The sequence below is a fragment of the Chamaea fasciata genome, unplaced genomic scaffold (genome assembly GCF_029207755.1).
Source record: "Chamaea fasciata isolate MVZ Bird 193981 ecotype frontalis unplaced genomic scaffold, bChaFas1.0.hap1 SCAF_11, whole genome shotgun sequence".
Classification (NCBI taxonomy): domain Eukaryota; kingdom Metazoa; phylum Chordata; class Aves; order Passeriformes; family Sylviidae; genus Chamaea; species Chamaea fasciata.
In genome coordinates this window covers 4,765,375-4,782,871 of record NW_027094096.1, presented here as the reverse complement: position 1 = coordinate 4,782,871, position 17,497 = coordinate 4,765,375, and the positions used below count along the sequence as shown (strand labels likewise).

Below are 17,497 nucleotides of genomic sequence, written 5' to 3'. Positions count from 1 at the left end.
ATGTAAAAATTGTACACCACTAATAATTAATAGATTAATGAGACTGTACTTTAGATTAATTAGAGTATGCTTTAAAAATTTGTGGTGTCCCCCTTTCCAGTGACCTTCTTAGGTTGCACATCCTCTGCCTTCTTAGGGAGGAGCTCTGGTTTTGGTGGCTACTGTGTAGGGAGGAAATATCCCCCCTAAATTCCTGTCTGTTTCAACAAGGAAATTGGGCAGCCAATGGGCGCTGTGGGTGCTTTTCAAGAGGATGACTGGAAGAGTGCTCAGTAACATATACTTTGTCTTCCTGGACTGATTTTGTGCATCCTGAGTGGTGTTGGTAATACTGTTGACACTTCCATCTCTTCCAGTGGCATACCCGGATTGTGTGTGGGTGGGAAGTCGACAATGAGCTCTGTGGCAGTTTTGACCCAGGAGAGCTTTGCTGAACACCGCAGCGGCCTGGCTCAGCAGCAAGTGAAAGGTGAGTTTCTGTCATGTGCCTCTAGATCCAGACCTCTTACCCAAGCTCACTCCATGTGTCTGGTTCCCCAAAAGTGTACTTTTTCCTCTCCTAAATAAGTATTTTGCTAGACTCTAGCTTTTCACCCCCAGCAGCACAGTGATGCTGCTGCACAATGCAAGGCTGTGAGGAAATGGGCCTGAACACGTCAGAGAGTTCTGGCTAGCAGTGCTCTCAGCCCTGGGATGGGCCACATGCAAGAGTGGGTCACTGAGCTACACAAGAGCCTCATGGATCAGTGTGCTGGGCTGTCATTTCCACCCTTTGCTCAGCCAGGTGCTGAGGGTGGTCACTGACCACATGAACTAACTGAGTGATGGGTTTTGGCATCCATTCCCAGCTGTGAACTGCCCCATTTGGTATGGCCCAGTGCACAAGTGAGTCAAAAGGCTTTCCCTAGACTTTGCCCTAGCTATAGTCCTTTTCTGTCTTTTTCCTGGGCTTATGTTTGTCTTATCCCCTTCTGACCTGCACCCTTGCTCTGGTCCTTTCACTTCTTTCTGTTCAGCCTGTTTTCCCCTAATTGAACCTCTCCTGGCAAAGTTGGCAGTAAGGTGCTGTTTGCTGTCACCATTGCCTTGTGTGTTCACTCCCTGCACCCCCTGTGCCAGCTCAGTCAAGGCTGGTGGTTTGTGGCATCTACTGCAGTCTCTGCTGTGCTGGTGTCAGTCGTGCTCCAGACTTGGCAGCCCCATAAGCATAGTTGTAATAGGATTAATAGCAGGGCACAAGCCATTTGCTCTCCCTTGTTAGTGGTGCCTAATTACAATTGCACTGCCTGTGAACAGGGGCATTTCTGCAGGGAAAGTGACTCATTTGCCCTATTTGCTTTACCCCAGTTACAGCTTTAAACTCTGAAGAAGAGAATGATCCTCCAACCTACAAGGAAGCCTTCCCTCCACTCCCTGAGAAAGCACCATGTTTGGAAGCTGCCCAGGAACCTGCCGGTCCCTGGAGCAAAATTCGACCAATAAAGGCTTCTGTCATCACTCAGGTTGGTGGGAGTGAATGTCTTATCTCCTGTCTTTTCCCCACTCCCAAAAGTAGTAGTAGGTGCAGGTGAAATGAACCATTCCCTAGAGTATGAAATCCTTGGTATGTCAGCCTCTTTGTCATGTTTTACCCTGGTACTGCAGCTGAGAGCTAGGACTGCTCTGGAGGGGAGGGATGTGTTGGAAAACTGTCCAGAAGGAGCTCTGCATCCCTGTTCCACAAAGAGCTGAAGCAGGCCCAAAGGGAGGATTGCAGAATTCCTGTAGTGAGTGCTAATCCCCCTTTAGGAAGAGTCCTAATGTGGGGCAGACTGGCTGCTGCAGTGCTCCTGCACTTCCCTGGGCACAGCGGGTTGATGTGCTGCACAAACCTGGGAGGTTGGCTTGTCACTAAAGACCTGTATGGCCATGAGAGAGAGAGAAAATGTCAGACAAAAGCACACTGACAGCTTGCTCTGCTCTTTTCTGTGTCTGTGGCTGAGCAGGTGTTCCATGTGCCGCTGGAGGAGAGGAAATACAAGGACATGAATCAGTTTGGAGAAGGCGAGCAGGCCAAGATCTGCCTTGACATCATGCAGAAGACAGGAGCTCACCTGGAGCTGTCTCTGGCAAAGGACCAGGGCCTTTCCATCATGGTCTCTGGCAAGCTGGAAGCAGTCATGAAGGCTCGGAAGGAAATTGTTGCTCGACTGCAGACTCAGGTGAGGCTAGCTAACTGTTTCTCACTTGGTCCTTGCTCTTCCCCAAGACTCCTGAGTGCTTTGTGACCCTTGGGTGTGTGTGCTAATAAGCCAAAGAGGTGTTATTAGATGACTAATTCAGCTTTGCCATATATTTTCAAAGCATGCAGTTGGCAATTTGGAATGGAAATGAGGCTTAAAATAGGGTTCAAAGCTAATTACAGGCCATGGTGTTGCATAAAGGGTGGAGTCTTCAATCTGTGACTTTGTGCTGAGGTGCTGGTGGTGGCAGGGTACAGGCCCCTCACACAGCATTCATATTATGTGAGAATGGAATGGTGCTTTCTCAGAAGTCCTTCAGAGAAGAATGTGGAGGGATGGGAGAAAGAAAAGTAGAGAGAGGGAGTTCTGCCAAATGCTGGAAGCTTCAGATGAGGGTTCTGAGTTGTGTAACTTGAGCCCCATTGGTAAGTAATTGCAGACTCCTTGTTTCAGTTGCTTCTTCTTTCAGTCCTCTGCATTTTGATTTCTTACCTTCAGGTTCTTGAGTTCATTAGCAAAATGGTAGTTCTCGTTAAGATCCATCACACCCAGGTGTCATGGTGTGTTTTAAAGTGTAATGTCCAAGGTAGTAAATGCAATAGTAAATACCATGTCTGCTCAGTGGTGTTCAGCCCATGTGTCATACCCTGCCACAGGGAAGAAAAAGGGACAAACCCTACATAATGTGCATCTGAAAAAATAATTTAAGTTGTACTACCACGGATCCGTGCCCCACTGTCCTCAAATATCCCTCCTACTTGGCCCCAGGTCTGAAAGGTGTGTCTGTATTGCAACCTCTCCTTGGCTTGGCTGGCATCAGTATGTGGACAGGAAGTTGAAGAGTCACACCAAGTGGTCTGGTTTCGATTTGATTTATTTCTTTTTCCATTGTAGCTTGAATTGTAAGTGCCTAGTTAGTAGTTACATATTCTCTGGGATCAAGAGCATAGTAGCAATCCTAAGCTCTCAGGTTAGTAAAAACTCATTGAGAAGGAAGGAAGTCAGGAATCCCTTTTACAGGCCAGCCCTTTAATGCTGGATTGAGGAAAAGTTCCGGAGACCCCTTTTTCAAGAGGAGCCATCTAGAAGCAGTCCCTGAAGCAGCGTGTGCTGCTTTGAAAACACCTTAGCAGTCAGTAATGGTAAGCATAGTTGAGCTCTCTGCCTGTTGGAATAAGTTTCTGGTGTTGAATTTCAGTTTCCTAGGAGTCAGACTGTGTCTTCTTCTCTGTAGCCTTGGCAGCAGATATCAGAGTTCAGATAAACTCTACCCCAGAGCCATCAGTCCAGTTGCTCTCTGGTGCTGAGAGACTGTGAGACAGTGGAGCATAGACACCTCCTCATCTGTCCCTGAAGGTCGTTGCTTATTCAGAGTACTGCTCTTGGGAAAGCAGAAGGTTTTGTAGGAGATAGTAGGGTTTAGACTCCTGGAATATGGGCGCCTGAGATGAACTCCTCTGGCATAGTATCATTCTTGTGCTAGATGGATGTGCGGGAAGGCACTGTGTTCACTCCTCAGTCGTAGCACCAAGCAGCATCTGAAAAGCTTTCCCTGTACAGGTGAGGGCTCTCATGGATGCTTGGCCTTTGTGTTGCAGGCTTCAGCGACAGTTGCCATCCCCAAGGAGCACCACCGTTTTGTCATTGGAAAGAATGGTGAGAAGCTGCAGGACCTGGAGCTCAAAACTGCAACCAAGATCCAGATCCCCCGCCCAGATGACCCCAGCAACCAGATCAAGATCACTGGCACTAAAGAAGGGATTGAAAAGGCCCGACACGAGATCCTGCTTATCTCTGCTGAGCAGGTACTTCAGTCCTGTGATGTCTCTCGTGTCATTGTCTGAACAAACATTTTGGTTCTCCATGGTATATTAGATGTTTGTAGCCACCATGGCCAGATAGTGGATAAGTCAGAGAGCACTTTGCATAATGTAAAGTGAACCATATTCGATATCAGCTGAGATAAGACAGAGGTGAATATCATCAGTTGGGAACAGCAGTATTTGTAGAAGGAAAGGGATGGAGCCTGCAGACTGGAAAGGATGCTTGAGCTGGAGACAAGACTCAAGCAAGACAGCACTGGGAATTCAGCTGTATGTGGCAGAGGTGGTAATGTAATATCAATAGCAGTTTCCACTGAGGACTGTTCTGGATCCTTCTAGGATAAGCGTGCCGTGGAGCGGCTGGATGTGGAGAAAGTGTACCATCCCTTCATTGCTGGCCCTTACAACAAGCTGGTGAGTGAGCTCATGCAGGAGACTGGGACACGCATCAACATTCCTCCGCCCAGCGTTAACAAGACAGAGATAGTCTTCACAGGGGAAAAGGAACAGCTGGCCCAGGCTGTGGCTCGTGTTAAGAAGATCTATGAGGAGAAGGTATGGATGGTCCCTAGAGCTTCCCATCTTCCCCCCACCTGCTCACAGCCCCTCTCCCTTTCTTGTTCTACTTTTGTGCATCCCTCAGTTGCATACTCCTCGTGTCAGCTCTTGCTCAGCAGCCCTTGCAGTACATGAATCTGGGTCTTACCATTTCCTTGCCCAGCAGAGTGGGACTTGGGGTGATTCTGTTGGGGAGGTGACAGATCTCCTGCTTTTTTGTGTAATGGAAATTAGCAGACCACAAAGAGCTCTCTGGGTGTGTGTTTTCACAGGTGCTGCAAAGGAAGGAGGGAAGTGTGATGGCTACAGTGTGGCCAACTGACAGTATCAAAATTGTTACATGAGTAGAAGTTGCTAAAAAGTAAATTTCACTTCAGTTTATTTTCCATTGCTAGCATCACTGTGAATATCCTTGTTGTGAGTTGTTGGTCTGTTTTTCCTCATGGTTACATGTGTATTTGTACCAGTCTGATTTTCAACACAGATAATCGGCTTATAGCGTGGTGTTGCATTGCAGCACTGCCTGGGGACAGCTGGGCATTGTGCAAGGACAGGGGTGTGTATGTGGTCTCTTCCATGTAGTGTCCCAGGGAGCTTAAACAGAATTTTTGTATTTCACCTGTAAACTTTTGAGAATAGGGCTTTCTGTAGGCAAGTCCCAGAGATGCAAGGGTACTGCAGAACTCCTGTGCTCACCTTTGCTTTGATCTTTCCTGGGTGCTGAGCTTCACTGCATCTTGTGTCTCTTCCTTTCACTTTTGTCCTTCCCTGCTCCCTTGTGATTGATGCTCCAGTGCCTCTGCTCCTACAGAAAAAGAAGACTACTACCATCGCTGTGGAGGTGAAGAAGTCCCAGCACAAGTATGTCATCGGCCCCAAGGGTAATTCCCTGCAGGAGATCTTGGAGAAAACTGGAGTCTCTGTCGAGATCCCACCCACTGACAGTAGCTCGGAGACGGTGATACTGCGAGGCGAGCCTGAAAAGCTTGGGCAAGCATTGACTGAAGTCTATGCAAAGGTATTGACTGGATGGGCCCAGGCCTCCTTTGAAAGCCCAACAAAGATACATCCCTGGGCACTGACAGGTGGAGGGGGGTGGTCTCTGTCAGCTTGTCAGAGATGCAGCATAGAACTCAATAAGGAGGGTGCAGCATGGGAATTGGAAGTGAATCTTTGTGAAGGCCTCTTCCAGTCTGTCCATCAAACAGCTTCTCTGTCTCTCAGGCCAACAGTTTTACCGTCTCCTCGGTCTCAGCCCCCTCTTGGCTTCATCGTTTCATCATTGGAAAGAAAGGACAAAACCTGGCCAAAATAACTCAGCAGATGCCAAAGGTATGGATGAGCTATTAGCTTAGCACCAGTTGAAGTAGGATGTGGTTTAATCCAGCTCACTCTGTGTAGAGAGAGAAATGCATTCTAGCATGGATTAAACCAGGGAGGAAATGACACAGATCTTATAATATTCAAGGGAACTAGCAAATTCTACTGCCTCAAGCACTTCCCATCCTGTGTTACTTTCAAGCATTGAGTCCTTCAAAGGAAGCTTTATGTGTTAGTATTTGGAGGATTGATGTAGTAGGAGACCTGGAAATGCTAAGTTCAGTGAGGCTTCTCCCTTGTGAGTAAGATGGTATCTGGAGAAAGGCTAGGTGAAGAACTTCTACAAAAGCCTTGCAGACTCCAGGCCAGCACCAAAACGTTATGCTCTAGACACTGATATGGCCAGAATTGTAGATTGCCTGCTTCTGAAATCATGTGTACTCTTAGTGGTAGGGATTGATGACGTAGGCCTGACTGACAGCGTTGACCTGGCTTGTGTCTTGGAAAATTCTTACTGGTTTCCTTGCCTTGTGTCTCAAGGTTCACATCGAATTCACTGAAGGAGAAGACAAAATCACTTTGGAAGGACCTACGGAAGATGTGAATGTGGCTCAGGAACAGATTGAAGTCATGGTCAAGGATCTGGTAAGTTGGTGGTACTAGTTCTGGTATATAAGAAAGAAGTGGGGAAAGGTGGGGCAGCAGAACAGAGAGGTGTACCTCACATCTGTGGCTATCTTCACAGGCTTAACAGAACTTGCAGAAGGCAAGTTGTGTGGCAGGTGAACAAAAACCTTGGTTATGCAGCTTTCTTAAAAAATCACGAGCACATCTTTAGTCTTTTGATGCAGGGAAGGAAAGATTCTCTTTCAGTCTCAGCTGGAGAGGCCTTTAAGTCCCTTTAAATGTTCCACAAGCACTTTGCTCTCAGCTCAAAGCAGAGGAGTGTTCTGCTCTGCTCACTAGCAGGAGGAGTGCTTGTAGCTGGCAGCTAGAGTCAGTGCCTGCACTGGAGGGGGCCTGCCCTGCCTAGCCCTGTGCAATTCTTTGTAGATCAACCGGATGGATTATGCAGAAATCAATGTTGACCACAAATTCCACCGACACCTCATTGGCAAGAACGGAGCTAACAGTAAGTGGGGTGCCTTTCTTATCCTTCCTGTGCTCAGACTCTGTGATTAGTCGATCATATCGTAGCTCTGCAGCTCAACCAGGGTGCTGCCTCCATTACATTGCCTCTGCCTTTCTGGAGTGAAGTTGGCACAAGAAGATAAATGGGCAATGAGGCCTTGGGATGGCTTTAAAGTCTTGGAAAGTTGAACAGATTATTCTGCTGTGTCTTGGCAGAATTTTTATGTATTGGGGAGGTTGGAGAGTTGTCTTTTTCCTTTTTTTTTTTCAAGTTGGTCTATGTGAATTTCATTTTAGAACTCAGTTGGGGGAGTAGAAATCTGCATGGTGAGTTTCTCCCCAGAAAAGAATTTGGGATTAGAAATGAAACTTCTAGTCTAAATATGATGCTGGGGTCTGGGGAAGAAACAGATGCCTCATTCTGGCAAGTGAACTATCGCCTCTAGATGCCATAGTATTTAATTGTACAGATTCTTGTGTAGCACAGATCTGCTCTTGCTGAGTCCCATGGTTGAGAGGCACTTTCCCCTGATTCAGCTCCACCCCTCTGGCCTTTTCTCAGAGGCTGATGCACTTCTTAAACAGCCTCTAGTCAGGGTGTCTTTGCTTCCAAATCATGCCCTAGCAGAGTGTGTCACCACACACACACCTGTGTGCCTTGCAGTTAACAGGATTAAGGACCTCTACAAGGTGTCTGTGCGCATTCCCCCGGACAATGAGAAGAGCAACCTGATCAGAATTGAAGGAGACCCACAGGGGGTCCAACAGGCCAAGAAAGAGCTGCTGGAACTCGCTTCCCGTATGGTTAGTGGGGTGTGATGCCTGGGAGGCCACAGTTTGGGCTCTTGTGTTCCCTCATAACCTTCTGGTAGAGGTGTGTGCCCCTTGCCCACTGAGCACTTGGATCTCATGATAAGTGCAAGTTCCTCTATTCCCTTGGATCCCCTTCTCTGTCAGCCTAGGGTGAATTATGTCTGGAGGAAAAAGTTGATTACCAGCAAACTGGTAATTACAATTATGTGACTCACCTGCTGGAACACTCCATGTAAAATCTGTTCTCCACAGGAAAACGAACGCACCAAGGACCTAATCATTGAGCAGAAATTCCACCGGACCATCATTGGGCAGAAGGGCGAGCGGATCCGGGAAATCCGGGAGAAATTCCCAGAGGTAAGGCTTTTAGGAGATGAGGGACTTAGAGGGCATATTTGCTGTGTTGGTAATAGACACATGGTCAGTAAAGTCATAAATGTAATGTCTCTGTGAGTATGAGAAATATCTAACTGATGTGTGTCTGCTCGTACGTCTAATACATGTGAGAAGATGTTCTTCTGGCCAGGGACTGCTGACATGGTTACCTGCTTCCAAATGGGAAAGGAGATGTGCAGGATCCCCCCAACTTTTGCACATGTCTGATATGACAATTCTTGTATTTGTCTGAATTGACCCTAAGTGACCATTTTCTGCAGGTTATCATCAACTTCCCAGACCCTGCACACAAGAGTGACATTGTCCAACTCAGAGGTCCCAAAAACGAGGTGGAGAAGTGCACCAAGTACATGCAAAAGATGGTGGCAGACCTGGTAAGAGAGACTTCGATCTGCTCTTCTCTCTTCCATGCCTGGATAACCCTGGAATAGAGCAGAGCTATAGTGGCTTGGCTAGGGCTGACCCACCTCAAGATGAGGGAACTGTGGACATGATTCTAAGGCTATGTGGGCAGGCAAGTAATACCTGTTATTTAAGGGCTACAGGAGAGGGTACATGTCTTTGTTTATTCTTGGAAGTGTCCCATATGGACAATTTTTTGGGTCTAAGCCTGTTGTCAGAGGCTTGTTTATCAGGTTCCTGGGATGGCGCCTCGCTTGCCAGGATGGTGTAGTCTTCAATTCTCCCTTCTTTTCTCTCTTAGGTTGAAAACAGCTTTTCTATTTCTGTTCCCATCTTCAAACAATTCCACAAGAACATCATAGGGAAAGGAGGTGCCAACATCAAGAAGGTGAGATATGTTTCCTGTCTTCACTGCTCATTATGGTGACTGCCTGCAGTGAAATCTCATTCACTGGTCTCCCCTGCTCATTGCTAATGTAAAATAAAACCTCCAAGGTCTTTTTTTCTGACGTGGGACATCACTCAAATGATTTTGCTGGGATTTTGTTTTTAATTGTGGCAGATCCGTGAAGAAAGCAACACCAAAATAGATCTCCCAGCTGAGAACAGCAACTCAGAGACAATTGTTATCACGGGCAAAAGAGCAAACTGTGAGGCTGCTCGCCACAGAATTTTGGCTATCCAAAAGGAACTGGTAAGTGAAACAACTGGCCTGTGGCAGATTAAGGACTTGAAAACATAACTATAGGAGTTACAGGAGATACAAATATAGAAGTGCTTGTAGTGGGGTGCGGCGGGGGGAGACAAATATGGATGTCAATCTGTTCTTGACTCCTCAGCTGAAGTTTGTGGCTGCACGTGTGTTAGGAGTGGCCAGTCCCAATTCCCTCTGGTCACACTCAGCTCTGCAAAGCTGCTGGCCACGTGGGAGTTTGAGGGCAAGCAGGGTCTGTGCAAACATGTTGCTATAGCTTGACTAACACCCCGTACTGTCCTCGTTTAGGCTAACATCACAGAGGTGGAGGTCTCTATTCCTTCCAAACTCCACAATTCCCTCATTGGCGCCAAAGGCCGCTTCATCCGCTCCATCATGGAGGAATGTGGTGGAGTCCACATCCACTTCCCCACAGAGGGCTCTGGCAGTGACACTGTGACCATCAGGGGCCCAGCCCAGGATGTGGAGAAAGCCAAGAAACAGCTGCTACATCTGGCAGAGGAGAAGGTGAGCCTTGCCTTACAGGGGAAGGAGCAGGTTGGTTTGACCAACTGGTTTTTTTTTTTGGAGGTCGAAGTGGTTCCCTCTGTCTGCATGGAAGCCTTCAGCATCAGTTGAGCAAATCCTCTTTTGAGGGATTTGAGTACAGTTTGGATGGTTAAAAGAAAGCTGTACTTCCATCCTTGTGACAATGAGTTCTTCTCTCATGGGTAGAAGATCTGTCTGTAATGCATCTCTGTCCAGACTGTTGATATACTCAGAGTTAAAGCTCCTTGCTTCTGTGATCTAGGGTCAGCATGTGAGCATGTTCTCCCTGGGAACTGGTTGGTTACCTCTGTGAGCCTGGCTTGCAGCAGTCAGTTAGCAAATGATTGTGTTGCCTTTTGTACGGGTCAGATCCTTCTCCTAGGGAAGTCTCTGCTCATGTTCTCATTGGTCATGCTGAGTGTACAGTTAGTTTTTTGGCCCTGAGAACATCTTTGGGATAGTGTTCTTAATTTAAGACTTTGTATACTTTTTTTACTTTCAACAGTACACTGCATCTGCCTTGCTTTTGCAGCACTCTGCATGTGGGTGCAGGTAACACATCTACATGCTGACTGTAGATGCTGATGGATATTTTCTGTATATTGACACGTTCCATGGGTCTCTGGCTCCTTTCAGCAAACAAAGAGTTACACTGTGGACCTCCGTGCAAAACCAGAGTACCACAAATTCCTTATTGGTAAGGGTGGTGGCAACATCCGTAAGGTGCGAGACAACACAGGGGCCCGCATCATCTTCCCCACCTCTGAGGACAAAGATCAGGAACTGATCACTATCATGGGAACAGAGGAGGCTGTCAAAGAGGCACAGAAGGAGCTGGAAGCCCTCATCAAGAACTTGGTATGAACTTTTTCTACTTTCTTGCATCTCACTGTGGCAAGGTGTAACGAGTCAGCATGAAGGACCTGCTTGTCCTAAAACCATTTGCTGCCCTTCATGGGAGCTTGGGAAGATCCTTCTTTACCCTGGAGTGAGTTTGTAAGCTGATTGCTGTTGAGTGCAGCCAACTCGTGCCTATCACCAGGACAGGTGGGGTTGATGGGCTGTTGTGTGTTGGCAGGATAACGTGGTTGAAGACTCCATGGTGGTTGACCCCAAGCACCACCGCCACTTTGTCATCCGTCGAGGGCAAGTCCTCCGTGAGATTGCAGATGAATATGGTGGTGTGATGGTCAGCTTCCCACGCTCCGGCACCCAGAGCGATAAAGTCACCCTCAAGGGAGCGAAGGATTGTGTGGAGGCAGCCAAGAAACGCATCCAGGAGATCATCGAGGACCTGGTATGTTGTAGAAGACCTGTTTCGTCTGTACTCTGTTCCTTCAGCAGCGTCCTACTTGAACCTGCTGTATGACCAAGCTTTCTGTGAACAAGTCCCATGGTAGTTCTTGGATTTGAACCTTTGCTGTCCACACACACAGTCTGCAGACTTTAGATCCTGGGCCGGGGGTAGTAGCAACTGGCTCCAAAATGGCAATGCCGTATGAATGAATTTCCTCCTCTGACAATCTTCTTGGGTTTTGGGGGTGGAAGTAGGAGACCACTCCTTGATGTACATCTGGACATTAAAAAATTGGAGCTTTTTTGTGCCTCTCCATGTCTGGCCTTGAGCAGTGGTTGCTTTCAGGGGTTTCCTGCACTGTTAGTATTGGCTTTGGGAAGCAGTCAAGTGTCAAACCCATTCTCTTCCTTTTTATATATTTTTTTCATTTTTTTCTAATACTTCCTCCTCTTCAGGATATTAAAGAGTTTGAAGCCTGAAGTCTCGGAAGCCTTTAATGTCCTGAGTTGAAGGCAACTTTAAATCCTCTGCTTTTCTCAGAGAGGAACAATTCTAGGAAATTTTCAGTTCTTCCCTTGTCAGCTGTTATCTTTTCTGACTCCTCCCTGTGTCCATTTTGGATTTCACCATGCACAAACATCCTGTTTTCTGGTGTGAAAGAGGCTGCATCACAATAGAGCAACTCTGCTTTCCCACAGGAAGCTCAAGTGACGATCGAATGCACCATTCCACAAAAATTCCACCGCTCCATTATGGGCCCCAAAGGATCCCGGATCCAGCAGATCACCCGGGACTATGGCGTCCAGATCAAATTCCCTGACAGGGAGGAAAACCCAGGTACTACCTGTGGTTTCATGTTTGAATGGTAGTTGGGGTGATCAAAGAAGCGTAGTGTAGCCTACGCTCTGTACCAGTGGGCATGTTCTACTTTCAGTTTGTGGAGAGAATTGATCCCTGGTGTTCCTGCAGTGTCCTTGAATCTGGGCTTAGCATCAACCTTGTCCTCTTGGGAAAGGGACAGTTTCAGGAGGTCAAAGTGCAGGCCCGGGTGTTGTGAACATGTTGTCACTGCAGAGTACACAGGGAACAAGGACTTACCCTGACAAGAAAGACTCCATGGGCTTAGTGAGGTCTCACTGGTGGCTGAGCCTTAGGATCTGGAGGAGGGAGATGATGAACGAGGAGGGGGCTCTGTGCACTGAACACGAGATTTTCCATGTTTTCAGCCCCTGTTGTGGAGCCAGCTGTGCAGGAGAATGGTGAGGAAGGTGGGGAAGGCAAGGAAGGGAAAGACACAGATCCCAGCTCTCCGAAGAAGTGCGATATCATCATCATCTCTGGCCGCAGGGAGAAGTGTGAGGCGGCAAAGGAGGCACTGCAGGTGTGTGGCTTTCTCAGCCCCTTGCCCTGTTAAGGTGGTGATGCTTTGGATGTAATTTTTGGTGGTGGTGGTAAAAGCTGCTCAGTCCAGGTGCAATGCCAGTGGTCGGTGATGCTGGCTGTAGCGGGAGTCTGCACTGATCAAGGGAAACCCCTCTGCTCTGTGACTTAGCCTGGCAGCTTGAATCAGTGCCTGACTTTGCAATTACTGGTGCTTGTAAGCAGCTCCAATAGCCATAGAAGCGTGACGTGATTGTTTTAAAGAGCACAGCTGGGAAGAGGGGGAGTCTGGTTGAGGCTGAGTCATTCCAGGTTCAGCTGACCATGCCGTGCTTCTGTAGTGGTGTTTTCCAAATCTTTGCTAGACTGAAGCCAAGGATATGAAAACAACCTGTCCCACAGGTGGGGTTTCAGATGGCTTGTTTCGAAAACATGCCACAGGTCATTTAGGTGTTCCCAGCTGTCCTCTCTTCCTGTCAAATTTGTGTCCTGACTACAAGGGAATGTTCTTTTGGGCAAGTATTTGGCGAGCTAGAAGACAGGAGAAGTTTTTCCACTGGCAAACTGTGCTCCATCCCCTGCAGGCTCTGGTTCCTGTCACCATTGAGGTGGAAGTTCCCTTTGATCTTCACCGTTACATCATAGGCCAGAAAGGAAGTGGGATCCGCAAAATGATGGATGAGTTTGAAGTAAGTTGTTGCCCTTCCTTCCATCTCCTCTGTCTTGGAGAATCTGTAGGTGACCGTGTTGGGGGTTTGGACAGTTAGAACATACTCAGGTCTGCTGTGGAATCCAAGGCTCCGTAATAGGAAAATAATCCCGGTGTGTTTTGGACCCTGGATCCAGGGCTTGGTAGGTTTTGTGCTGAAACTGTACGATTGGTGTTGATGTTGTGAATGTTGCATGACTTATTTGGTGTCTGCAGGGATCCCTCATCAGTGTGAGAGTTGTTTTCCTCCTGGGCTCTGGGAAACAGCTCTGCTGTGCCTACCCATTCAGGAGAATTCTCCAGAGCCTCTGGGGCTGTTGCAGGTTGGCTGCAGTCAGTGTTGCTGAACATATATTTGTTTCCTGGCCTCTCTAGGGCAGCACAGGGCTGGAGAAACAGAGTTCTATTCAAAAACCGTCTAGAAATGGTCCTGGGCAACTGACTCCAGGTGGCCCAGCTTGATGACCTCCAGAGGTCCTTTACAACCTCAGCCATTCTGTGGTTTTTAGGCTGCATGGGTGGGAGCTGGTCTTCATGTCCAGGGAGACCAGCAAGATGCCAGCTTGCAGTCAGAGGCATCACAAGTGGTACAGAATGAGCAGTGATACAAAATGATTGTCGCTACTTGTTACTCAGGTGAACATCCAGGTGCCTGCTCCTGAGCTGCAGTCAGATATCATCACCATCACTGGGCTGGCTACCAACCTGGACCGTGCCAAGGCCGGGCTCCTGGAAAGAGTGAAGGAGCTGCAAGCTGAACAAGAGGATCGGGTAAGGCCTGTACCTGTCCTCCCTTCCAGCCAAACGTGGCTTCAGGCTCTGGGCAGAGACTCCTGGAACACCTCATCTTTTAGGGGCACCCTCAACTGCTCTGTGGGTGTGGGATGGTCATAAATGGGTTACTCAAAGGTAGCTCTTTTACCATGAACTGACAGGAGAGTTTGGGAATGTAACTTCGGGCTGTCCAGATCTCTCTCACACCTTGACATACTTTTGAGACACTGGTGGGTGGGAACCTCACTGTGCTGCCAGTCTCTATCCTCACTGAATCCTTATCACGGGTTAGGGATTATCTGAATAATAGGTTAGGGATGAGTTGGGTGGTTGTTTGCTGTGTGCAGTATCCCTCTGAACTTGGTGAAAGCACAAGGCTCCAGTGGATGGGTGGCTTGGCTGCTCAAGCATGGCCCTGCAAAATCTGTTCCATGCATCGCAGCAGCCAGAAGGAAATGCTGTGACTTAAGTGGACATCACTGGAACAGCCGCGGTGTGCTCCCTGTTCTCACTCCCCTTCTCCTGTTCCAGGCCCTGCGAAGCTTCAAACTGACAGTCACTGTAGATCCCAAGTATCACCCTAAAATCATTGGGCGGAAGGGAGCGGTGATCACCCAGATACGCACAGAGCACGAGGTCAACATCCAGTTCCCTGACAAGGACGATGAAAGCCAGGTGAGGGATCAGACACAGCACAAGGATGGCTAGTGGTTGTCTCTGAGCACCTTCTCGAGAGCTCTGAACTCTCTCCACTGCCTTTGGATAAGGGGGAAGGTGAAGGGGATTAGCAGGGAGAAATCTTGCTCAGGTGCTTATGAGCTTGGTCTCTCTCACATCTCTGTGCCCCAGGCCCAAGACCAGATCACCATCACTGGCTATGAGAAGAACGCCGAGGCTGCCCGGGATGCCATCATGAAGATTGTTGGTGAGCTGGAGCAGATGGTTTCTGAGGATGTGACTCTGGACCATCGTGTCCACGCACGCATCATTGGTGCACGTGGAAAAGCCATCCGCAAAATCATGGATGAGTTCAAGGTGAGCAGTGGGGCAGTGCCACACAGGTCAGGCTGGGCCTGGGCAGCCACCTTCTCCTGTCTAAAGAGCTTGGTGCTGAATGAGGTTCACATCCTGTGGTTCTTGTCTCTTGTGCCTGTTCAGCATCTTCAGCTAGAATAGATGTGAAAGAAAATCCAGTGCTGCCCTGCTCACCTTCAACTCCACCAGCATATGAGCAGCATCCCTGGCCCAGAGTACCCTGGTATGCCCAGGGCTCTCTGGACACCATAGCCAGACACCAGCTGAAGCATCCCCACACCACCTCAGTTCTGAGTCGTATTTCTCTGGAGCCAGGCCAGGAGCTTTTCCTGTTTTGCTGGAACCCAGGTGGAAGTGGACCCTGGGGATGCTTCCTTGGTGCTCTGGGTTAGCCCTGCAAGCAGCACTGAGTTCTGTCCCTCTCTGGAGCTCTTTTGTTGGGTTTCTTGCAGACAGAATCCCAGTTGATCGAGAGAGAGAGAGGGTGGTGTATATGTCAGCTACTCTGATTACTGGAAGTGGGCAGCCAGGCTTCTTGCTGGGAGGCTCTGTGAGGAGGCTGTCCCCTGAGCCCCCAGCTACTTGAGCTTAACTCAGGGAATTCCTCTGACTTCTTTTTTAGGCCACTGTGGATCCCCTTGACTTTGGGAATCGTGGCATATTCTCAGGGCTGTGGATGTGGGAAAGCCAGCTGGCTCTGGGAAGGTCAGGGACCTCTGCCCTGATGGCAAATGGCATCAGCAGCAGGCTTTACTGCAGGGGCAGTAGTGAACGTGAATACTGAGGGATGGGATTTTGGAGACTCGCATTTTGCCTGGGCTCAGTTACTGAAACAAACTGGTTCCCAAATGAGCAGCCTTTGGGTTTGGTCCTGTCTTGTTTAGATTCCTGGCACCCATCTGGAAGGCAGGGTGTGAGAGAGCACAGTGCTTGTGCATGGGGGGCCCTAGGCCAGCTCTATAAAGCGATTGTCAACCAGGATTATTCTGTGGCAGACACAGAAAGCTCATTGTGCTTTCATTGTGGTGATGGCTCAGTGGTACAAATGCTTGCAGCAGTGTGAGGACATTGTCTGGAAATGCAGCCCCTCTGCTGCAGGAGCTGCCCAGAAAACAGTGAGCCTCTGGGAGTGAGAGCAGCAGGGGCTGCTGGAAATTGGGTCCTTACTACAGACTGCTCTGCTTTTTTCCACAGGAAACTGGGCAAGTTTTGGGGCCAGCTATATCTAACTGCTCACCCCTCAATGTCTAAGCTGTGGAGGTCTGAAACAGACTCGTGGCTGTGAACAGACAGTAATTAGGGCATCAATGATAGCGATCTGTGACAAGGGTCCTGGGGAGTCTCTGGCATTTCAGATGTGCAGATATAAGTCCTGTGCTGTTCCTTGTGTTACAGGTGGATATTCGCTTTCCCCAGAGTGGAGCTCCTGACCCCAACTGTGTGACTGTGACAGGGCTCCCTGAGAATGTGGAAGAAGCTATTGATCACATCCTGAACTTGGAGGAGGAATATGTAAGTGTTCAGCAAATCCGTGGTGGGGCTTAGCAAGAGCTTCCCCTACCACAGAGCTTGATGTCTGAACTATGTCCATGTGGTATTTTCTTCTGCTGCATCAGAGAAATGGAGCCCTGTGCAGATGGCTGCCTCTACTGCAGCTGGCCCTCAAACCATCTGGACTGCCCCCTCTGTCCAGGAGAGGACAGAATGACAATGCTGGGGCACCCCAGGGTGTGCATGTTCTTGCCTTGTGGCAGCTTGCACCAGTTAAAAGTTGTGACACTCAGACTAGTGCAGACACACCAGTTTTGGTCATTGTAGAGCGGGCTGGTGAGCTTGAACAGGTTGCAGTGTGGTGAAATGAAGGGGTGGGCATTTTATTGCAGTTTGAGGAGCTATCCAGATCCCCCCCTCACTGGTTGTGTTACTGCAGCTTGCAGATGTGGTGGACAATGAGGCAATGCAGGTGTACATGAAGCCCTCCTCACATGAAGAGTCCAAGGCCCCATCCAAGGGCTTTGTGGTGAGAGATGCCCCCTGGGCCACCGTCAACAACGAGAAAGTGAGTGCTGCTTGTGCTGCAGGCTTGGGGCACGGGGTGTGGGGACACTTCTATCTGTGCTGGGGACACAGAGCACTCTCTCCTTGGTGACAGAGAAAGCAGCTTTTTGCTGCTCTTTGTGGCCTGGGCACAGGCCTGGGCTGTCCTGTCCAGCTTTCAAAGCGCTTTCCCTATGTCTTGTCCACTCTGGCTACACCACTGTGGAGCTGTTTGGGAATGGGGGTCCTTACCAGAAAATGTCCTGCCAGGTTTATGTTATTTTTAGGGGTAGGGATAGGACCTGGGACTTGAGACTTGCTGCAGCACAGAACTGGCTCAGTGTTTGCATCTCTGAG

General features: G+C 48.8%; 1 protein-coding gene across 3 annotated transcripts in view; it reads left to right on the top strand.

Moving 5' to 3' along the window:
• Positions 1-17,497, top strand: part of HDLBP (high density lipoprotein binding protein) — a 38,537-nt gene that overhangs the window by 18,363 nt on the left and 2,677 nt on the right. For all 3 annotated transcript variants that reach the window (XM_066194048.1, XM_066194047.1, XM_066194050.1), the window contains exons 3-27: positions 357-469; positions 1,348-1,502; positions 1,986-2,201; positions 3,821-4,027; positions 4,385-4,600; positions 5,415-5,621; positions 5,828-5,935; positions 6,464-6,568; positions 6,977-7,055; positions 7,719-7,858; positions 8,120-8,224; positions 8,524-8,637; positions 8,967-9,053; positions 9,228-9,359; positions 9,669-9,887; positions 10,545-10,766; positions 10,987-11,205; positions 11,904-12,042; positions 12,432-12,586; positions 13,170-13,274; positions 13,931-14,065; positions 14,600-14,743; positions 14,918-15,103; positions 16,499-16,615; positions 17,034-17,162. In XM_066194048.1, the coding sequence (XP_066050145.1) occupies positions 394-469; positions 1,348-1,502; positions 1,986-2,201; positions 3,821-4,027; positions 4,385-4,600; positions 5,415-5,621; positions 5,828-5,935; positions 6,464-6,568; positions 6,977-7,055; positions 7,719-7,858; positions 8,120-8,224; positions 8,524-8,637; positions 8,967-9,053; positions 9,228-9,359; positions 9,669-9,887; positions 10,545-10,766; positions 10,987-11,205; positions 11,904-12,042; positions 12,432-12,586; positions 13,170-13,274; positions 13,931-14,065; positions 14,600-14,743; positions 14,918-15,103; positions 16,499-16,615; positions 17,034-17,162 (3,717 nt within the window). In that variant the 5' untranslated portion in view covers positions 357-393. The remainder of the gene's footprint in view (positions 1-356; positions 470-1,347; positions 1,503-1,985; positions 2,202-3,820; positions 4,028-4,384; positions 4,601-5,414; positions 5,622-5,827; positions 5,936-6,463; positions 6,569-6,976; positions 7,056-7,718; positions 7,859-8,119; positions 8,225-8,523; positions 8,638-8,966; positions 9,054-9,227; positions 9,360-9,668; positions 9,888-10,544; positions 10,767-10,986; positions 11,206-11,903; positions 12,043-12,431; positions 12,587-13,169; positions 13,275-13,930; positions 14,066-14,599; positions 14,744-14,917; positions 15,104-16,498; positions 16,616-17,033; positions 17,163-17,497) is intronic.